The sequence below is a fragment of the Dufourea novaeangliae genome, unplaced genomic scaffold (assembly GCF_001272555.1).
Source record: "Dufourea novaeangliae isolate 0120121106 unplaced genomic scaffold, ASM127255v1 scaffold8, whole genome shotgun sequence".
Classification (NCBI taxonomy): Eukaryota; Metazoa; Arthropoda; class Insecta; order Hymenoptera; family Halictidae; genus Dufourea; species Dufourea novaeangliae.
Genome location: NW_015373923.1, coordinates 1,375,984 through 1,399,105, shown reverse-complemented (window position 1 = coordinate 1,399,105; position 23,122 = coordinate 1,375,984). Strand labels below are relative to the sequence as shown.

The 23,122-nt window shown below is 47.0% G+C and overlaps 2 protein-coding genes across 2 annotated transcripts in view; both read left to right on the top strand.

Annotated features, from left to right (window-relative positions):
- LOC107194535 overlaps window positions 1-18,024 on the top strand; it is a 29,932-nt gene extending 11,908 nt beyond the window's left edge. The window contains exons 4-10 of the mRNA XM_015584176.1: window positions 7,072-7,178; window positions 7,670-7,968; window positions 8,764-8,941; window positions 11,256-11,425; window positions 12,715-14,529; window positions 14,577-16,219; window positions 16,616-18,024. Coding sequence (XP_015439662.1) covers window positions 7,072-7,178; window positions 7,670-7,968; window positions 8,764-8,941; window positions 11,256-11,425; window positions 12,715-14,529; window positions 14,577-16,219; window positions 16,616-17,843 — 5,440 coding nt within the window. The 3' untranslated portion in view covers window positions 17,844-18,024. The remainder of the gene's footprint in view (window positions 1-7,071; window positions 7,179-7,669; window positions 7,969-8,763; window positions 8,942-11,255; window positions 11,426-12,714; window positions 14,530-14,576; window positions 16,220-16,615) is intronic.
- A 2,162-nt stretch (window positions 18,025-20,186) lies between these two features.
- Window positions 20,187-22,699, top strand: LOC107194533 (L-threonine ammonia-lyase). The gene is made up of 6 exons (XM_015584175.1): window positions 20,187-20,291; window positions 20,555-20,677; window positions 20,744-21,102; window positions 21,500-21,662; window positions 21,806-22,098; window positions 22,221-22,699. The coding sequence occupies exons 1-6, from the start codon at window positions 20,187-20,189 to the stop codon at window positions 22,564-22,566; spliced, it is 1,389 nt and encodes a 462-aa protein (XP_015439661.1). The 3' UTR covers window positions 22,567-22,699.
- Window positions 22,700-23,122: the final 423 nt, after the last annotated feature.

Sequence of the window (23,122 nt, the reverse complement as noted above, 5' to 3'; positions counted from 1 at the left end):
TTTTCAGGTAACAGGAAGACGTTGAACCCACGATTTCCTTTTCACAAGAACGAAACAAACGGATGCACTCAACTAATTGCACGCGGAATTCCATCCTCATTAGTTGCTTATAAAACTCAAAGACCCACAAATGAATTGTCGCGTTTTCAGCAATAGTTCGCCCCGTGAAAGTCTCCATTCCGCCCGCTTTTCAGGAGCGGTGGGGGTGGCGAAAGTGGTCGCGTTTTCATTCGGGCCTCTGTCCATTAAGTCGCGAGCTCCTCCGGCGCAATTAAACTCAATCTCGCGGCGCTTAATAATGCGAATAATAGGATGTTTAAACGAGGTTGCCGCCGCGTCGCGTCGAAACGGGACGCACTTAAAACTGAAGCATCCACCGGAGACGAGGGCCCGCAGAGATTCGTTCTCCAACGGTCTTTTCTCAGCTTTCGACGTTCCCGTCGCGGAATAATTCTCTGATCGCTGGAAAACGGCCGTTTTTACGATTGCTCGCGCGGCCTCGAACATTATCGTTCACGGCAAGAACGGGCTGAGGCAAACGAATTTACGGATTTCGTACGAGCGCTTTAATTCCCCCGTTGTGCCTCGAGGAAAGAAAAGAAGTTTCTGTGCTGCCTCTGTTGATGGGAGTATTTCCGCCATTGGTAGACGTTGTTAAACGGATTTATGGAGAATATTCGTCGGAAAATATTATTTATCACTGCTGGACATTGTTATTCGTATGATATGATGTTTCTTTTGTCCCTTGTTTCGACAACAATCTTAGGGGTAGGACTGTGATTAAGGGAGACGTTCATACACGTTCATACACTTTCATGGACTGTCCAGCGAAGACAATATTGTCCTTTTAGACAAAAATTCTAAAAAATACCCTCTCATCAACGAAAACCGCCGATTTCGTGACGAATAAAGGTAAAGGAGTAGTCGATGAGATCGTGTGAAATAGAAAAGCGTCGGAGGAAGTGCGAAAAAGGGTTGACCCGACGAGGGTCGGCGGGAGAACAGGGAACCGCGGAATTAGAACGTACCGCAGACACGGGAGGCGGGTAAAACGGGGGGAAACAAAGGCCGATGGTACAAAAAGAAGCCGAAAAATATACGGCAAACAGAATTAACAACGAGTATTTTTCGTGGGGGAGAGGATTGCCCGATAAAAAAAAGGACAGCAGTGAGTCGAGGAAAGGGAGAATGGAGGAGACGCGAAAAACGCAGGGGAAGCTTGAATGAATTTTCCGCGACGACCTTCGATGACGAGCACCGATGGCGGCCGGCGACGCCATCTTTATCTCGTCCAAGTTCATGGCCGCCGTTCATCATAAAACGTAGAATCCAAACGACATTATGGTTGACGACTGGGATAATCTCTCCACATTCGCCTAAATACACCTGTTTATTCGTCGGTCGTATCCAGATGGAGCTACAAATTTATTCCACCGTTAACGTGTTCGCGCACGCATATGCGACGTATCAGGTCATGCAATAAGTAATTCGAATTGTCGTTGATATTTGTGGAAGGGAAACTGGAAGTTGGTGAAAGTAGGTATAGAAGATGGCGAAATGTTGTAGAAAATGATGAAAAATATATACAGGTAGAAGATTAATAGTTTTAATTACGGTTTTGTACTTCACTTTTTGTAAACATCAAAGAAATTTCGCATCACTTGTGGGATGCACCTGATAAAAGGAATTGCAGATTGTCTTTTCGATGAGCGTGGTCATGTTGTTGCGCGCAGTTATGGCAGACGGAAACGTAACGCGACGCGTCCCGCGCGCACTTACGGAGCCTACAATCGTCACTAAGGTAGTTTACCCGCGAGGATCGAATAACGCAAAAGCACTAACCCCAATGGTTTCGATGTTTATTCTAACGATCGCTTGTGAACCGCATGGATTTCACTCGACAAGAAGATCAGAGACCGATAAGTACGTTGCAGGGAACAGGAACACAAAATATGGTTTTATCAGCGAACAGAAATTAGTTCGCAGGGGCCGATTAACGAGTATTTTCGTGAATATTTTCGCGATTGCTGAACGCCCGAGGCTCGATCGCGAACGGGCGCCGAACCGCGGGGGAGGGTAATATACACACACGGTCGACCGATCGATATTTCGGCTTTGTTGTGCGATTAATTATACCTATTAGCGAATCGTATTCGTCAATAAACGGCGGGATATCGGGACCGGGCGTAATTTAATTTACGATCTAACAGCGATCGCGTTACAACTGACGCGTCGCCGCGCCGCGATGAGCGCGACAACGGCTAATGTCGCGTGAAAATTGCGGTGCTTCCGGCATCCGAGTAATATTCGCCGGCGATTCGTTCGTTGGGATATTATCGTTCGGGAATGGTCATCGTTTTTCGATATTTAAAAGTAAGAACATTTTGTAGAGAACTTTCGACCAACAAATTTCCACAAAGCCCGCAAGATATCGATAGTCACGATCTAATCGAATTAAGAAAAAAAAAACAACCGTATTACCAGAGCACGACGGAACGATACGTAGAGTTCGAAGAGCAACGATCGCGCGAAACTTCGGCCCGCTAATTGCCACAGCGAGAGTCCAAGGAGGAGGGCTATCGATTGCCGTCGAGTGTTCGAAATTTCGTATGTTTTTTTTTCCTCTCTCTTCTATTTCGACCAATTATAAACGGGCAATCAGTTCGCGAAGCGGACCGTGCGCCATGCCACGGGATGCGCGCGTGTCTCCGCGTATATGTAAATGATCGGAGGTACGGCGAGCCCAGGACGCTAATTGATCCAGGAACCGTCGTCATTAGGCAACGGCGTTTAACGCGATTAAGTCGCCGGATTCGTATACGCGATAGCATGTCGTGCCGCTCTTTCCCAATCCGCAATGAAACGGTAACCGATCAAAAGCGCCGCATTACTTATGGCTGATTGATCGATAGAATCCCTCTCCACTACCCCCTCCCCCCTCCCCCGTCGGCCCTTTCTCCGTTCGTCACCTCCCCTCTCCGCGACGCGGAAGCTTTAATTCCACTGCGAGCCAAGCTTTCGATTCCTGGTTATTTGCGATCGAAATTCTCGTCGCGAATTCAATTCGATCACGGTCGATCCGAGGCCGCTGTTTGTTGTCGGTTCACGTGCAATCAGAGGGCCTCGATATCGCGACACCGTCATTGAATTGCGATTAAGGTTCGTGAAGAAGTGTCAATTTTCTGTGAATATATTTTAATTATAAAAATTAGAGAATTCTTTTACGATAATGTCTGAGAAAGGTATGGTACTATATTTAAATAGGTGGATATGGAGGTGTAAAGGGAAGATTGACTTTGTAGGTGAAGGAACGAAATTTTCCGGGCGAACGTAGGTCACTCGTCACCGAGAGACGAAAACTGCAAGAGCAGCTGGATTTTGCACCTTGCTAGATGGCCGCCCTCGCGGTCTTGCTCCTCGTGACCCAGTAATCGGTGATCGATATTTACGAGCGAGACGTTCGAACGTTCGATGTCGCGGGGAATGGCGTGAATACCTCGTGTGTGTCTCCATTCGAATCGGGTATATAGGGGAGCCTTTGTAAGACGAATCGCTGTTGAATCTTCTATATGTGTAACGAACAAAAATAGTGGAATCGAAAGTCAAATGACAAATTTCTAGTTGGAGAACAAACTTTTGTCCCCCGAAACTGTTCCGCAGAAATGTTTAATAGGTAAACCACTTTTTACCGAACTCGATATTTATTTTCAGAAGTAAGCATCAAAATTTTCATCGATCACGAGATTCACTGAATTCAAACTACATTGTAGTTTAAGCAAAGAAACAATACCTTAGTTGGTACACCTGGTATTACCAGGAAAACGTCGTTTGTCCCCGAGTTTTTTCCCAAACGCTTCGGAACTCGAAGACCACAAAGTCCCCTTTGATCACAGCGTGTCGTGGAACCAGGTCAAACTGGACTTTGCATGAGATTAAAAGCCGGGTCGGTCAACTTTTCGCCGGTTTTTATGGAAGTGTACCGACCCATCCTTCGAAGGCCCTTTACGTGGCTCTCCAGTGAAGCGGCAGAAAACAAAGAAATCGTGCGACGATCACAGGCTAGCGATTTTTACCGTGCATCGATTTCAAAAATAGCCTGTTCCTCCGATTCTTTTTTTCTTTTCTTCTCTCCTATACGTGGCGATATTCCTCCGTGGATACGAACCACCGATCGATTCTTATTCCGACGCCGTTCGTCCGCGTAATATCCGACAGGCACGAGAGCCAGCTTTCGTTTTCTCCGCCTCATCCCGACGCCCTTCCGGCGCGCCATCACCGCGTTGATGAAAACGAGAGGCCACTCGAAAACTTTACGGCCCCCTCTTCACGATTTTTTTCGTTCTTTTATTTTCATTGGCCAGCAATCGCGTCAAGCAACGCCGATCGACTCGTAGAGTGCCGGTCCAAACGAATCCTCGAGTAAAAAATTATCACGGTGAAAGCTAGTCCTAGAACTTTCGTTCATTAAGTTTTTCGAGCAACGCTTTTCGATATTGATTTTGGGTAGGTTTGTGGTTAACTTTTGATCCCGATTGATTTTTCTATCCACCTTTCCACCGGATTATATTGCTCACAGAATTTCCAGATAAAATACTGAAAATCTGAGTGTCTGATTGCTCTCGAGTCGTCACTTCTCGTTTGTTTTCCACGTTCTCCGTTTTGTTTACCGTTCTGTCGAGCGATTTTATCCAGCGGAGCCGAAAGTGGGAGCAAAGTGAGTTGGACAAAAGCTAGCCGGTTATCTTCGTGAAACTTTAAATAGCCTGGCCCGCGATTCGCTCCAGTCTCCGGAGCGATAAAATAAAAACAAAAAGGCAGAGTTTACACAGCAGCCATTACTCTCTAAGGGCGGGACTGCAATTTCCCTGGCGGAACGCGAGCTTCTTCTTATTAGCGGGTTCCAGCGAATTTCGCGATCGTAAATGGAAATTAACCCTTGCTTACCAGCTTCTCCGATCTATATTCCAGTCGAACTAGCTGTTCTTTTTCCCGTTAGGAAGCGTGATTACCATGAAACTCGTCAATTGATAGTCTAACCCAGAAAACTCACTGTGGTGTAACACTGACGTTTCAATAAAGTTGTAGCTCATATCAAGGTGTTTCTGAACTGGTGGTAGGACCCGAAAGGATGTAATTCTACATGTAAAAGTAAGTCGAAAATGTAAAATAAACTTTCCTCATATGATGCTTCGTTTCCAAGATAACCAATTTTCGAAATTCATCTAACACGTGTGCATTCATATTGACAATAAGTAGAAGGGGAATGTAAAGAACAGACGCGTTAACCGAGTCCCATTCAATTGCACACGCATCCAGTAGATTTTAAAATTAGATTGTCTCGAAAACGAAGCATCATAAAAAGAGATTTTATTCAACATTTTTTATTTATTTTTGTATGTAGAATCACATCCTTTCGGGTTGTACCATCAATTCCGAAACACTCTATACATATAGAGGCTACAACATTAACATTAAATATCCTATAAACTAATAGGTCATATGCAACAGGAATATCATTAGCTTCAGAATTCCAAGCTGTATCAATATGCTAAACGGCATTGAAAAGTCAGCTTTACACCTGGGGACCTTTCCTCCTCAAACGAGGGATTCAAGCAACGTTCTCCACGTTACACCTGCCTGTTGGGTTTGCCATTTTCCAGCACGGTGAATCCCTTCGAGTTCCACGGCTATCCAGGTTTTAGGGTCAAGGAAATCAGTGGGAGCCCGTTCAATTTTCTAATTTCCGGAAGCGCGTTCGTCGAAATGAATGAGCACCGTGGTCTGACCACGGACGACCCTATCTACTTCGAGCCCAATTCCACCTGGCCCGGTGTGAATGAAATACGTGACTTTGAAGCCCCTGCAGATCCTTTCGACGACGAATGACTGTGGGGCTTGAGGTGCTTCTGGGTAATGATCGAAATCCATAGGACACGGTTTCGGTGATCGAAGGAAGGTGTTATTACCGACTTTTACAATCGTTGTCTCGACTACTGACGGCGACAGGATCCTTTCCGCGATTTTCGTCGAGATTTCCAGGCTTTCGATTCCTCGAATCCGCGTAACTTTTCAATTTGGAAGCCGGGATACGGCCTGGTGGTAAACTCGGGGAGATTTCGACACAGTTCTCCGCGCGAAACTGAAAAGAGACAAAGGGAAAAGAGAACGGAAACTTTTCGGATTCGGAGCGGAAAGTGTTTCTCTGGGCGCGCACGATCGGCACCCCCGATCGCTGTTAAGCGGATTTACGGTCGCACGTCCGGACGTTTCACCGGCACAGCGGAGCAGGTAATGACGTTAAGAGGATCCCGGAGCTTGCGGTGGCCCATGCGCTCACCTACGAGCACCGGTTCGAATGAGAAGCGCGCGTTCGCCGTCTGGTGAACCTCCGTTTTTCGGCCTGCATTGTTTCCCAGCAAACGGTCGTCTTCTTGATTTACTTCGATCGTTTGCAATTGGTTGTGTCGCTTCTGGTTACAGCAAGGACTCGTTAGATCGTCGTAACTTTGGTCTTAAAGATAATCTCAGATTGAACTTAAGAGGTGGGGCGAATGAATTAAAAAAACAGTCGAGATGAGTGGTAGAAGAAGTCTCGAGCAGTTGACGAATCTTTACTGTAACTGTCATAACCCCTTGCCATACGATTTCTGTTACGACTTCACTCTCAAGAATTACTTTATCGTTAATATTTTCCGAGACACAAAAGAAATTCTACTCTTATGGCGTGTCACATTTATTCGAAACCTTAAATGTTAATACCAGCGGAACAGTATTTCACGTCAGTGTTAAATCAAATTCAGTGTTAAATCGTTATCACATTGTTTCATGTGAAACAAATCTTGGTAAAGTGCATTCCTCTAGTTTAGTTTCACTATACATATAAGGAAGAATGAACAGAAAGTGAGAATGCTACACGATTTTTCTCAAGATCTCTATATCGACTGGATATTCCTTTTGGAGTTGAATTTCGAATGTTAGAACGGTTAAAAGCGAATCCATCAGCACCGCCCGTAAAATTACCGCGATCAATCAAACAACCGAAGCGTAACGCCGGGTGAAATTCTGTTTCAGTTACCTGGAGATATACAACGAGAGGGTGAGAGACCTTTTGAAGCCGTCCTCGAGCACAAGCGGATTGAGAGTTCGCGAGCATCCTCGACTCGGCCCTTACGTTCAAGGTACCGGCAATCGCGGGGGATGCCAGAGCCTCCGAAGCCTCGCCGGCCGGATAATTGCGATCTTCGGAGAACTTCTTTTCAGCTCCTCTTGCTCCAAGGAACCTATCGAACGTCACGAGGATTTCCCCGAGATCCTTCGGTCGATACCTTACACCTTGTGATTTGCAATCCTCCTGTGTATCGCGGTTCCATAGACTCTTCCTGACTTTCTTCCCCCCTCTCCAAACCTGAAACCCGACGGATTTACTTTTAATTAAATCTTCGACGAAGTTCGCCTGTTTCGTTCTTCCCTTCAGAGATGAAATTCCCTGACTTGTTATCTTGTACTTCATCGAAATATCGACAGTCAATCTCTTCTGTTGTTCCTCAGCATTCAGTTTCCATTCCTCCGAGTTCTCGCGTATAGACTCTTCGATACCATTCGTGGATAGATTTACTAACCAGGTGAACTTGTTAAATAATTTTTTTATCGCTTTCATCTCGTTCTGCAGGTCTGACCCACCACGTGGTCCGCACCCTGGGGTCGTTGATGTCCTACGTGGAGGAAGGGACGAAGGCCCGTAAGACAGCTTCGACCCAGCTGAACCCAAGCAGCAGTCGGAGCCACGCTCTGCTGACGATCGCCGTGTCGCCGGAACCGTCGACGGTCCCGCACGGCGCTTCTTCCACCGTCTCCAGTTCCGCGAGGAGGAAGAGCGAGGCCTCGCCACGCGGTGGCAGTAAACTACGCTTGGTCGATCTGGCAGGCAGCGAGAACGCGGCCACGTGCAGCGGCGTTCATCGACTGAAGGTGAGTCACTCCCCAGAAATAATATCGTCGTTCGTCTACTCTGTGAGCTGCGAAGCGAGCGGAGAGATCGATAATCCTGGGAGCAGTTTTCGAAGCTATATGTACGTATAGTCCATGGCCACGATATTGTGTCCTCGTAAGATTAAGTGTTCAGTAGGGTCGTCTATTCGTGTTACCTCGCCAAAGGGCTGTTACACGCTTCGCGGGTGCCAGGGTCGCTGTAAGTGGTCCTAACATATGTATCTAGAAGCGGTCTGAATCCTAAATTGATCAAAGCTACGCGGTACAGTAAATCCTTGATTAGTGTGCGAGGGGTACGCAGCACTGACAAGAAGAGGTCCCCGGATGTAACGCTGACTTTTTAATGAGGTTTATCACAGCGAGAGCTGGGAATTCAGGAGCTAATGATATTTGTTTCAACCCCATATGGTCATTAGTTTATGAGGATTTACGGTATTTCGCTTTTGCCGCCACCTACTCAATAGAGATTAGCGTATTGAGAAAGATTATACTGTAGGTAACCAATTTCGAACTGATATTGCACGGTCCTGAAGATACCCGAGTGTCTCACATTACAGTTTCGCCTACCGAAACGAGGCAACTTTTACAACTTAATGGTTTTACGAGGACACAATATCGTGCCCGTCGACTTTACGTATCCATGTATCTTCGAGCGACCGCCATATTCGAGCGCTCCGAAGAACAAATTGAATTCTCACCATTCGAAACTGGTCGTAGACGCGTCCAAAGTGGTGGGAGAAATTTGCACAGAGAAGATTGCCCGTGTTTTTATAGGAGGGCGCGAACATAAACAAGAGTCTAGTGGCTCTAGGGAACGTAATATCAGCCCTCGCGGAGAGAGGCTCGACCGGAAGTGGTCCAGGCAGGAGGTTCATCCCTTACAGAGATTCTTCGCTTACTTGGCTGTTGAAGGACGCACTTGGCGGAAATGCCACTACCATTATGCTCGCCAGTAAGTGTCTTTCCCCTTTGATCTTCCCTTCTTTCTGGCCTCTCACTTTTCTCATCCCCCGCGATTCGCGAGTCCTCCGCCCCCTCACTCTTTCACTCTTCTAACCCCGTGCCATCTACTATCGCGTCGCATTTATTTTTAGATCACTACGTTCTTCCCGTGTATCCTTCCCCTGTTAAACGATGATTTACACGTTCGAAGCTTTCATTTTCAACGTCCCTAGTGCCACAACCCCTCCCCCTTCCCTTGGTCCGTCTGAATCCGTCGCTAATCCGTTTTACGTTCGTTCCAGATTCTCCCGTGGAACGTTCCCGTTCCATTCGAAACGCCAGTCGCCACACTCCATCTCGCTCTTTTTCCCCAGCTCGGTCTCCTCCGCGGTGATCGCGATATTTAATTCGGGAAGACGACTCAGCTTCCGGGACGCGACAAAAAAAATTGGTCGCCGTTTTACTACCCCTATCCCCCTTCTGGTTCTCTCCTTTCCTCCTTCCAGCACTTAACTAACTCTCTCTCTCTTTACGGCTTTCCATAAATTCCGGTTAATTGCCAGAGGTGGAATTATTATCGCGTGGCGAGCCTCTGATTCATGAAATTATACCCGCCGCGATACCCGGAGACCCGCCGACTCCTGGTCCGGATGGTAATTGGTTTAAATGCTTTTCCAGGCGAGCTAAGGCGCGCGGCCAGAATTAAAATTCGATAACCGGCCCGCGAAAACCGTAGTAACACGGAATCGGTAAATACGAAAATGATGAATCTATCTCTCTCTCTCTCTCTCTCTACGCTCAGCTTCGTCGAACGTTGTTGCTTCGACAGCGCAAAATGTAGAATTGAACCGATTGGAACACACACCTTATTCTCACACGTAGTTGACCGATCCGTGGATCGGTGTTTGTACATATTTGATTGGAGAACCATAGTAGTGTAACTCTCGCAAAACGGGCCGGCCGTAAATCTTGTAGAATTTGAACGTAGTTAGAGAACGCACGTAGAAATTATAATCTAGGTACACGGTGGAAATTGTTCTTTTTTTTGTATGTGTCTCGTGTGGGACAGGTCTGAAAATCGTGGTGGATTCGGAAAAATACACTACTGGCCAAATGTATGTGACCAGAGTTTATGATTGATGGAACAGTAACTTGTTATTCTGTTACGGTACAACAAAAGTTGCTTTTACTTTATAAAATCAAATTACTGGCTAGAATTATTTTCCGATAAATATTTTCACAAGAATCACAAGTATTCTCGTTTATATCTGCCGAGTCAAAGCATTGCAGGAAAGAAAACAAATCCAATTTCCATCACGATTTCCAGTCTACTCCGTGCAACAATAAGTGTACATAATATATGCCATACAGCTTTGTGTTAAAGCGCCACCGGGAATTCCGCGGCGCTGCAATTTGTAATAACAACGAATCGCGTTTAGCATGGATTATTTGATCCCCCTGGGAAGGGTGGCACGGTAGCGCCCTAACGAATTAGAGAATATAATTAACCGGGTAGAGGGTTGAAACAAGAGAAAAACGACGAGCTAATTGGCACTCGGCCGGTCTCGCGGAAACGGAAGAATCCCCAAATATTCCTAGGCCGAACAGGATACGCGTATAATTAATCGCCGCGAAATATTCCAAACCGCTGATCATCGACGGCTAATTGAATTGCTAATAGCATTCGGGTTTATTATCAGCGAAGGTGGGGGGTTGGGCACGTTTAATATTCAGTGTCTATGTTTATGATTGACCGCGTATCGAATGGACGAGGGGGTGTAGAACCACCCCATAGGTACTTTGTCGAATTAAATCCAGTGTACAAACGTGCAGTACGTTCTTTCATTTCTCTAAAAAAAATCAATCATTTTCTCGTATCATTAAAAAAACACGAAGATATTTCTGGTGAAATTCTTAGGGGACTTATCCAGTATAATATAGAAGTCTGTGGTGTCGCCAAGTTTTCAATTGAAATCGCGGGTCCGAAAACAAACGTTTATTCGATTGTGCGTTCCTCCCTGAAATTCAATTACTCACAGACCGTGGGGGGCTGCGAAACCTGTACAAAGGCGGGTAATGAATTGATTCACGGTGATATTTTATCCGTACAACATAGTCGCCGCGATTAATTATCGGGTCGCTTATCGTCGTTCGACGGCTGGTCCCCCAGCGCCATATCACCGCGAAAAAACGGGATGAGTTGAGTCGCGAAAGTGGCCGCCGACATTCGTCGGTTCCACGGTCTGTCGATTCATGGTCGCGATGGTACAATGCGTTTCTTGTTAATTACGAACCGTGTTCTCTGCACCGTCCTCGTTTTACAGCGATATCGCCGGCAAGCGGAAGCTACAACGAGACCGCGCACACACTGCGATTCGCGCAAAGGGCTCAGAGCGTGGTCAACCGGCCGGTGGTCAACGAAGATCCGGTGGCGAGGGTGATCCGCGAGCTGAGGGCGGAAGTGGCGAGGCTGAAGTCGCTGTTGCTGGAAAAGGCAAGCATCGAAACAGTTTCCCTTGAAAAGTAACATCGTAAATGGTGGAAGGTGGATCGAAATCTATTGAACCAGGAACGAATGTAACAATTTGCCTTTTTGAGTCTGTAACTTTTACATTTCCTGGATTGGGGAGAGGGGGAGAGGCTCGGCTTCGGACAAAAAAAAATTTCCGTCTTGCCATGAATGGTCCGAAGCGGCCAGAGTTCGTCGCTCTCAACTATGAAGCCATCCTATAATTTTCAAATCTTATGTATATTATAGTTAAAATAAAAACGTACCAAGTATGCGATTTCTGAAATCGTGTTGAGAAATAATGTTTGTCCAGAAAAGGATAGATTGCCTGTTGGCGACAGTTAAAGTGCAGGGCAGATGGAATTCGAGTATAAAAATGGAAGGAAAATATTGTTGTCATTCGTCCCAAGTCTCCCCTAATTCACGATATCGTGCTCGCATTAAACAAACAAACGGCGCTTTCCCGCGCTGGAATACAAACGAACGCGATCGTTACACGTCGTCCGGGGGGTTACAAACGTAAAAATAAATTAAGTGAAATCTCTCGCGATGGTACCGGGTAATTGGAGAGAGAGTCTATTTATAATCGCGGGGGAAGGGGCTTGATTTGCAATCGGGCGATTACAAAATCGCGCGCGTTCTCCTAGAACGAGTGTGGTGTCCCGTTCGGTCGGGCGTGGATAAATCGCGCGAGTTTATTATCGGTGTCTCGGCGCAACATAAACTCGCGCGTACGAACCCGTCATTACGCAAATGAAATGCATGAATCGTTTATTTGATACTCATTGACCGACCGCCGTCGGGGTATCCGGGCCGCGATTGCTCGAACGAACGATTGCAGATAAAATACAGCTCGCAGGTGCGTGCACGCTTAACGAGTGATCCGCATTACGATTCCACGCCATTGGCGAAGGTGGATTTTACAATATCCTTCCCCTCTCTCTCCCACGTATTATGTAATCGATCATTAATTAGCGGCATCGAATTTCTCATTATGATGACTATATCGCGACGAACGATTTTCACGTTTCACAGTAGGCTATGGCAATTGGTTTAAGAGCCTTTCCACAGAAAACACAGCATGTCGGTTTTCGACGAAATTTCCTACTTCCAAAACATCGAATTGATAACTCTATTGCGGGTTTCATTCATTTATGATCGACCGAAAGATAATAAAATGAAAGCTGATGAAGATTAACGTACATATTATTTCGTATCATACCTAATAATCCGTGTTTATCTCGGAGTTACTGAAGCACCGTTGCGTTTTGCAGAATATCGAGCCGGACAAGGCGTTGTGCTTTTGCCAGAAGTACCAGTGTCTACCAACGTATCATCCTGACGTTCTGGAGGTATCAACAAAGGAATCGCAAAGGCTGCCAATCGAGCCGTTCGAGGAACGAGTCCTAGAGTCGGACGTCGAAAGGGATCAGAGGGAAGGGAGGACGGAAGAGGAGCAGTTCTCCAGGAGCATCGTTCCACTTCGAAGGTCAAATTCCACCGACAGTCTCACCCTTTGCGACGCCGGTTCATCCCTGAAGAGATTCGGCTCCCACGAGTTTTTGTCCAAGGACCGTTTCGGCGAGCATTACAATCGCGCCAGGGTGACAGAGCTGAACGACGAGGAGGACGAGGTCAGCGAGATTCACGAGTCCGTGTTCGTCGACATCCCAACTTTAGTCGCGGTATTGATCAAGCCGGACGACAGTCTGCAGGAGTCCTCGACGCAGATCGAGGAGATCTGCTCGGACGAGACGGCGGAGGACGGGATCGACGTCGAGTTCATCGAGTCTGTGAACGATCACGCGGCGTTCGAGGACCCTGAGAAGCCGGAGAGCATCGATCACGACGAGAGGAGCAGCTCGGTGAACTCCTGTCACGCTTCTGGGGACAACGAGGCGGATGTTTATCGAACCACTGACTACACGAGATCCGGTTCGAGGTTGAAGGAGAAGCCGAAGTTCCGAAAGCAAGACACGGTGGACATACTGTCCACCTCTATTCCGTCGAATCTTCATACGTCGAAGAGATTCGGATCGGTGGAAACGATCCAGAAAAAGAAAGAGCCCATCTTCTCTTTGGAAAGGTCTCATACGAATCTAGAGAGAAGATTCGTGGCCCCAGAAAGGGCAAAGAAATTGAACAACATCAGAGAGATCGACGACCAAAAGGTTGGCACTAGGAACCTCTGGAGAGGTAGCAAGGAGCAGCTTCAGAGAAAGAGTAGTAACGACTCTGACAAGAGTCTGAAGGAAGCTGGTAGCCATATCGGGGCGAAGGCGAAGAGTCACGTGAGGAAGCCTAGTTTGGAGAACCTGAAGAGGAAGACCAGCAAGGACAGCAGTTCGAGCAGCTCGAAGGACGAGCAGATCGTGATCTCCAGTCTAGCCAGGGAGAAGCTATTGCACAGGAAGAATTCTCTGGAGCAGGAATCAGCCTCTGTCAGGGCTCACACGCCCATACAACGTGCCAAGCGAGCGGAGATCGTGGCCGCAGTCACGGAGAGGTTGTACTCGAGCAAAAAGGTCCCGGAGGATGCCTCCGGGATCAGATCGCCGCCAGAGGGAACGGAGGTCAGGTCGTTGGCTAGGATGAAGCTGCAGGAGATCTCGAGGAAGATGCTGGGGAAACGAAGACGCGTTTGCGTGGACACGCAGACGGATTGCTCGCGGACTGTTCGGATGAAGGACACTGCGTCTTCGACCGAAACGCCTGAGATTCAGGATGTTGGAGTCGTAACTGATGATCATGAGGGCTGTGAAATCATCACAACCCAGAGGACGCCTGTTATACGCGTGAAAGAAATCGCCACCTTGACGGACAAACCCAAAACAAACATTGTCAGATGCAAGGACGTGGCCAGTCTGGCTACTGACCTCGACCAGTTCGAGTACGAGATTCATTCCCCTCGTAACGATTCGGGGATTCTATCCGATGACACCCAGAACTACGCTGAGAGTAATTTATCCAGCACTGAGGTTTCTGATTTTTGTCAGGAACCTGATCGAAGAACTATGCATGCCGAGAGCTCAACCAACACACTTTACTCATCCTGTCGGAGCTTCGCAGTTCAAACACCTCGACGCAACGTCCTGAACGAGCGAAGGATAGAAAGTAAAGCTCCTGCCTGTTTAAGAGCGTCATTTCCATATCGCTACCGGACACGATTAGCATCACCATCGAAAGCACGAACGTTCTAGAGTCCAGAATTGCTGTGATGGACACTCTGGACCCGGAGAAGATCAAGTCCAGCACGAAAGACGGCGAGGTTCAAACGGAGGAGTCGAGAGGTCTTTATAGCGAGAGCGTTTGTTCCAACGATTCCTGTAGATCGACGCCCAGCCAGACCGACAGCCGTGTGTTTCGGATCGAGAACATCTTTCAGGACCCTAACAACGCGTCCAAGAAGACGGACGTCGCTGCGGACCAGGCGGAGGGGACGCGGATGAGGAATTCCATTACTTTCAGGAATTCCCTGGGGACTTCGTACGTGTCGCAGGCCAGGGAAGGCGAGATTGCCAGTCCCGAGACGAGACGGCACCGCGGTGAAGGATTTATCGGGGACGGCTTAATCACAGAGGCGTTCATCACGAAGAAGCGCGGCCACGAGTTCGGAAGAGGACCCAGCGCGATCGTTTACGGGGATCCGTGGAGAAAGTGGTCGCTTGGGCCTGGCCCCGTAAATACGATTCGCTCCATTGATTATGCCAAGGGGCTGGAACCCTCCTCTTGGCAGTGGCGGACCAGCGAGATCCCAGTGGCCGGACTAACTTTGTCCTGTTCGAACTGCGTATTGTTGGAGAACGGTTCGACGTTTAGGCAGATGGACACTGATGCAGTTAACGTCGAGCCGAAAACTTCCTCATCGACTGTGCTGGAGACGAATAACAGCAGTATCGAACACGATCATAGTTTCTCGGATGACAGTTTGGATTATAACGAGAATAATGCGTTGGGTCAAACGGTGCTGAAGGTGGATGACTGCGAGCTGAGGGAGAGCCTTTGTCCACCTGACGTGGTGGCGCACACTAAGAAGGATTGCCCTAAGCTCTCGAGTACACTCGAGACGGAGACGATAGAGTCCTCGGGGGATTTCGAGGAGAGCCATCTCGAGTTCCCAAAGATGAAGCCAACCGAAGGAACGGAAGTCATGCAGATACAGGATTACAAGTCCCTTATCTTAGGCAGTCCCTGTTATAGCCACGAGGAAGCGAACGAAGACTCCGATAGTTCGTGTAATCGTGTTAATCATGATGGAAAGAAGAAGGTATCTTTTTTGAACACCACCGAGTGTGAAACCAAGATTCCCTCAGCTCAAGAATCCTCGAAGCAGGGATCAAAGACGACATTGAAGTCAATCATTAAGAAAAGGAAGAAGAGAAACGTGTCGGAGCTCTCAAGCAACGTTCAATCGTCGAACGATGAGACTGACGATTCGCAACAGGAAGAGAAAAACAATGTAGTGCCGGGTAACCACTGGAAGGAACAAGTACAGTCGACTAGTGCCGAGGAAACGTTGAAAAAAAATTTCGATTCTGTGGATTCACGGATGGACACGAAGCAGAACAATAAGAAAGTGAAGTTCCTCTTGGAGGATCTATCGGAAAACACGTGCAGCGAATCTGACAGTTGTGAGAACGCGGAGGACGAAGAGGAAAATGCCCCGTGTGGTCAACCCACGAGGAACATCCTCGAGGAGTACCTCAGCGAGGCAGTGACCTTCATGAAGAACTTAAACTCCATCAACGAGTACGTGAATACTGCGAATATGCTCGAGAGGTGAGACAGTGCAAAGATATTCCAATTAAATTGATATATAGTGGACAGAGGATTCGATTTTTGTAGAGGGTGAATTGTGTAATGTTCTTATTGTATCTTGACTAAATTTTTATGAAGTAACTTTACTACAAAACAAAATTTATTTTATTAAGAATTCAATTTACTGAACCGTTCAGTGCAATAAATTTCAGACAATCCTGCACATGATAAAATGCGTAATCTAAACATGACACTTGTTGAAGACAGTAGACAACTTCCTTATGTAAATAATTAGTAGTCTTAGCCATTTCCTGTCTGACAATATGTAATTCCACTAAAAAGAATTTGCCTATCACAAAATGAACTAAGTAAACGCGCCAAGATTAAGAAGATTAATGTAATTGATTCTCCAAACAGGTACTCCTCGCCCACTCCCCAGAAACGTGTTGGGAAGCAAGGGACACGTCGTAGGAGCTGTTCCTCGTGGGATCGCGATTACCTGGAATCGGCGGGTCATAAGGTCAGCTTAAAGGACGACACCGACGACGAGCATCTGAAGGGGGACGATGATATCGTCGTCTCCACGGAGTCGTACGACCAGTGTCTGAAGGGTATCCAAAGGCTGGAGGACTGTATTCGTAGGGTGGACATACATAACGAGCAGCTTCGTGAGAAATACGGTGTCAATTTCGAATCTGCTGGCGCTAGACTAAGTTTAGCGAGTCCTAGCACGGATCGTGCACCTGCGACGAGCGATTTCGCGATTCCAGGTAAAAGGGACACCGCCATTCTTAGGGGAGACGTTTCCGAGGACACGACTCACCCTGGATTCATCGAATACCGTCCACGATCGGATTCACGTTCGATCGATGAATCCGTTAAGGCGACGAACGAAGATGACGATCTAGAGAAGACTATCTTCGATCAGCTGATGAACGTCGCGAACTCGACCAGGTGCAGAAGTTACGGAAAGTTTCAGAGTCGACTGACCAAACCGTCTGATCCTAAACCCCGAAGTCCCACCACTTATTCGAAACTTCGCGAGAAGTATAACCACGGGACGAAGGAGCCACTTTACGGGGACTTTCAGGGATGCTTGAACCTCGATGAGGTTTCGGGGAACGATGAACGACAGGACTTCACCAGTTACGAGATAACTGGAAACCTATCCGTCTCGAGAAGTGCTACGACAGCGGGTTTCAACGATCCAGAGTCCCCGATCGAGGAAGATTTTTCACCTTCGAGAAGATTCGAGCGTATCGAGAGAAGGCTGCAGGTCGATATCCCCTCTTCGAGAATGTATCACGATGATTCGTCGAATGGTTTATTTAGAACAGTCACGGATTCAGGGATCGGGGATGATGATTTGTCAGGAATGACAGGTTCGAGAACGAACATTTCGCAACGCGTTTCGAACGACGATACTCGAGAGAGGTTCCGTGAATCGGACGATTATTCGCGAAGAATCAGGGACGGTGGCTCGAAAGTGTGCGTGTGCTCGAGGGATCAGGATATCGAGGCGAACGAGATTATGCAATTCAGGGACAAACTGAAATACCCCGGAAGTCCTAGAGCGAGGTTCCTGGAACTTCTGAGGGAACGACGACGGATCGTCGAGAGCAGCAGAGGCACGAGCGCCTCTTGAGACCCATTCGAGTCGTTTCATCAAATTGTAAATTGTTTTTCTATCGTAACGCGTTAACGACCTTACGTATCTTGTAAATAAGACAGTCAGACTTTTATAACGTTTGTCAACGCACCCGGCGTCTTTAACTTATTGATCTTCACACACTTTTAATCTGTATCACTCGTGTAACTCGCCCTCTTCCCCCCTTTTCGTGATATTAAAAGATCTTCCTGAAGAGTGTGCATTTTTTCCTATGTAACAGATGGTATCGTTAAGAGAAAATTTTATTCTTTTTTACACAAAAACTGACGTAGTATAGCTATAATATTTTAAAGAGCGTTTTGTATTCAGAATGACACTAGTCTTCTCACTAACAAGGGAACAATATCGAAATGACAATCACCGAATTTTATGCAACACTGTGAGAAAATGATACTCCTAGAAATATTTTATTAGTTTGGTCAAATATCTTGAACACTTCTCAACCAAATGCATTTCACACCCCTAATTTTGAGGATTTTTTTCACCTCTTCCACATGGATGACAACAGTTAAAAAAAATACGAGTCAAATATTCTTACGACAACTACTTCTTACTTTCATCAAAATCGATGATTGCCACTTCGGTATGTTCTCCAGTTTCAAAATGAAAAACGAACAGAATTTATTCAGCAACCCATTATAAGCCGTCTAAGACCCACAAAGTTGTAAGAGACATCTGAAGATTACCGTCTGGTAAATAAAGTCGTAGAAAAATGGCAGAACTTTCTCTTAGAAGTTTCTTTTTATACAGCCGGTTTTGTTCCAAGCATTTCAGGGGTCGAAGAGCTGACGCACGTGTCGCGAAACAAGAAACACGATCGTTCCCGGCGATAACTGCGACAGTAACGATCCGTGCGTGACGCCTTCTCTCACCTGGTCCACCGAAAAATACGACCAGGCGAAGAATCGGCTGGATCGACTCGTTCGAGGAATTTTCGCTGGCTAAGGGAGGATACATGCAAGTGTGTAAGAGTGTCGACGGTCCAACCGTAAGCTTTTTGTCGAAGAAACATATCTGCATGGTGCTGCACGCGTAAATTAGCATCGTTACGCTTGCATCAGCGTAGAAAACGTATATGAGGAGACTACAGGACACCACGTTTCTCCAGATTCCAGGCTTTTTGAAAGATCAGGTTTGTTTCACGGGGATTGGATAGGAATGTTTGTAAATTGAAATGATCCGCGCGACAGCGTTTGCCCGATTAGGCGGTAACGACGAGATTCGTTACATCTGTGTTGGTGCATGACGGGTCTCAATAACGCGTGCAAAATTATCGTCGGGGAAGAGGCTTCGTGATTGACGTATCGATACGTGGCTGACGTCGTCGTAACGAGGATGGAGTCTCGGCGAAGGAGGGATAGGACGGAAACGGAATAAATTTAAAGATCAACGATTCGAATTGCTAAGTGTTTCTAAATCTCATTCTAGTTTTCATCTATCTGTTTAGTCACTTCTAATTAATTATGACAAGAAAGTTGTCTAATGCAATTCACAATGGGACGTACAACACCTCAGCTCCAGAAGACTAGCCATTTTATTTTCCATTTAGATCGTACGATAGTGTGTCGATCGTGGTGACCCTTGCACTTTATAATTATTCAGCAGTGGTCTGTACACATTTGGTTTACACTTTCGTCATCGTAAATCTCTCCTACCCCGGATAACTTTCGGTTCACTGTGACCGCGGCGTTAATCGCACGAAGTATAAAGGGCAAGCACCATCAGCGAAAACAAACGATCATCGAGCGAACAAGAACGTGTCGAGGGCATCTTCTATAGCGCGATAATTTTCTTCGGCTATCGGAACCTTCGTTTCGAGCTCTATCGTTCTAGCCGGGGTTATCTGCGACCAGAAACTACGCGATCGTGATTCACTGGGACCAGTCGATTTCGGAGCATCTAGGCGCGTGGACGGAACCGGAATCGGACCACGTGTCGGTCGAACGAGACATACCGTTGCAGGATCCAGGGATCGACGATGGTTCGTTCTTGTTCTAATATTGCGTTTCGAGATGGTGTAAGTTTTTCGAACTTGTGTGCAATTAAGAGATCGTTTGACCTGGGCAGTGGAATATTATTAAACGATCGCGTTATCGCGAAAAGACAGCGGAAAAACTGCATAACGACCCGCGAGAACTGTGACAATCACGAGACTTGGAATTCTCTGTCTGGCACGAGGTCGAAGGTCAGCGCGATAAACAAGCGTCGAAGCGGTACGCGTGGCGGGATACACGATCGAATAAGTAACTCGGCCGATTCGCTAATGTTCGTAGTCCATTTTTGACAGGCGCTACAGTGTTCGAGCTCCGTGGTTCAATTATGAGGGACTTGAACAAGAAGTCGAGCTCGCAGCCCCTACTCGAGAGTCACACGCTCGATCTGATCAACGGAAGCAGGAGTAACGATCATGATTCGGACCTTCACGTAATCATCTCTGCGTCAGCGTTTTGTCGTTCTGAGATCACGCTGATAATTCGATTGCGTTTATTATGGTAGTAGAACGGAAGAAATCGAATGATCGAGTCCTTGTCGTAATAATGCTGTTCTTGTTGAAATGTATCCTGTTCAAGTGTCGCGATCTCTTGTCCCGTTTCCTGGCGATACTTCCGACCGTGCAAGATCTGCATCGATACGGGTGGAGTGATCCTTCAGCCGGAGTGTCAAAATTGCTGCATTTCTGTTCACAGAACAATGAAGAGCAGCTGGTCGATCCGTTTTGTGTCGAGGAGAACCCTCAGAAGATCACCTTCGAGGACATCACATCGGCTGCTTTCAAGATCAAGTGTGGGATCATTAACACCCCATGCGTGGTACGTCTCTTGTATGTTGATGTTTAAAAACGTGATGAAAATATTTTGATTTTGTCAATTCTCCAGCGGTCACGGTTGTCGGAAGCGACCGGTATCGATCTATACTTGAAGAAGGATTTCCTTCAGAAGACCGGAAGCTTCAAGGAACGGGGTGCAAGGTACGCCATCGTGAGGCTGAACGATGAGCAGAAGAAGGTCGGTGTGATATCGGCGTCGTTGGGTAACCATGCTCTAGCTCTTTGTTACCACGGCTACAAGCTCGGTATACCGGTTACTGTAGTGATGCCAGTCGTGGCGCCGATCATGAAGATCACGGCCTGTCGGCAGTATCGGGGCAACGTGATCGTAGAAGGCCGCGACATGGGAGAGGCGAAGCGTATCGCTCTTCAATACGCCAGAGACAAGGGACTGACGTACATAAATGGGTACGAGAATTTATTCGAGAAGATTTATACCGATACGAATTTAATTCTCCGTGAGCAAACATGTATTTACGTCCAAATCTAATTTTAAAAACCTGACTTATCGAAGTCCCTACTACATCATTCAATTATTTGTTAAGTCAAATGTCTGAAGCTTTTGTCAATAAGAATGAAAATTCGGGAGAATGGGAAGACTTCGGTTGTCAAAGACCTATACAACCTATGGAGGGTTAGTCGATCGATTGAATGCCAGATCAGGAATTTAGAGTTTGCTAACCTACTCTGTCCATGATCTTCCTTTGTCTAATAACTCTAATATACTGGTAGCTAATTGCATTTCCTCGATTTTATGCGATGACTGTACACACTTGTATAAAGAATCGATTGATCCACGTTTCAGCTACGATCACCCGGATATCATGGCGGGGCAAGGAACGCTGGGCTTGGAGATCGTGGAGCAAGTGCCAGACATCGACGCGGTGGTGGTTCCAGTCGGTGGGGGCGGTCTGATCGCGGGTGTAGCTCTTGCAGTGAAGACACTCCATCCGAACGTAACGATCATCGTGAGTCATCGTGTGTCTACATGGACATTTATCTTGTTTTTTACCGGGGCGGTTCTTGTTGCCTCTTTTAAAAGACGAATTATGGGTTTTCGCCTCTCTCTTTCTTTGTGGAACTATGAGAACATTTTTCCGCTGTGTTCCAGGGCGTTGAGTCGGAAAGGTGTCCCAGTTTTTACATCGCACGGAAAGCGAACCGGCCGGTGTACACCCCCATAGAGTCCACTTTGGCGGATGGTTTGGCGGTGCCTATGGTTGGGTACAACGCTTTTGCCACGGCGAACCCATTGATCGATAAATTGGTGGTGGTGAAAGAGGAGTGGATCGCAATTGCGATCCTCAAGCTGGTCGAGAACGAGAAATGTATCGTGGAGGGCGCTGGCGCGACAGGACTGGCCGCCATATTGGCTGGGCAATTGGAGGATTTGAAAGGGAAAAGGTTCATTTCAATTTCATTCTCTAGTTTTCGAATTCGATTTCTATTTCACGTTGCTGATCGGAAATGTGCACCCAGTTCATCGAATCTATGGAATATTATTTATCTTTTTATTATTTTATCAGGGTGGTGTTACCTCTCTGCGGAGGGAACATCGACACAACCATATTGGGCAGATGCCTGGAACGAGGCCTGGCGGCAGAGGGACGCCTTATGAAGTTCACGGTGACGGTGACCGATCGACCGGGCGGAATCGCGGAACTGTGCAGAATGTTAGCCAGCATCGGTGTGTCGATAAAGGACATCATGCACGAACGGGCATGGATCATGTCGGACATTTTTAGCGTGGACGTGAAGGTGGTATGCGAGACCAGGGACAGGGAGCACGCGGAGCAACTGAAGAACATGTTGCATCAGAATTATCAGAGAGTGGTGTTCGGTACCAGTGACATGTCAATCCTGAACGTGTAATAGGAAGATTTTTACCTTGACGATACGACGATCGAAATATTTGAGACCTGTGAAATTTGTCGACTATACGATCATCTTCGAGCCTGAGATCCAGGATGAAGTCGTCTATCGTTCATAAGTTTAGAATCATAATAAATATTACAAGACGATCGAAACTTTCAAGAAATACTATAGGTGTTCCTCGAGAGAAATTTAATAGGCTATTTATGCCAAAGCACGAAAGTTCAAACCTGAATATCTCAAAGGCAAAACGAGCCGAGTGTTCGAGCACTCGCTAATCGTGAACGACTAGACATAGAATTGGTACGTAGGATATTTATCAATTCTCACTGTACGATAATCACCATCGAAGTTTGTACATATAAATAAAAATATCGCCTCGAAACTTCCGTCGGGAGTGGAGAAGTAGCTTCCCGAGCCCGGACGTGGGATCGATGGCCGGGAAATTCGAGAGCCAGCCGTACGCAACGAAGGGCGTAAACGTACCACCGCCGCGGCGAAAAATTTATCGCAGAGAGAAACGCGTAGCACGGTAAAATTCGCGGCTCGTGCGCGC

What these genes read in the sequence shown, in the direction of transcription:
- LOC107194533 (XM_015584175.1), top strand. Translation starts at nt 20,187, where the DNA reads ATGAGGGACTTGAACAAGAAGTCGAGCTCGCAGCCCCTACTCGAGAGT. An exon ending in ATCATGATTCGGACCTTCAC is followed by an intron (nt 20,292 to 20,554) that starts GTAATCATCTCT and finishes TTCTGTTCACAG; the next exon opens with AACAATGAAGAGCAGCTGGT. An exon ending in TCATTAACACCCCATGCGTG is followed by an intron (nt 20,678 to 20,743) that starts GTACGTCTCTTG and finishes TCAATTCTCCAG; the next exon opens with CGGTCACGGTTGTCGGAAGC.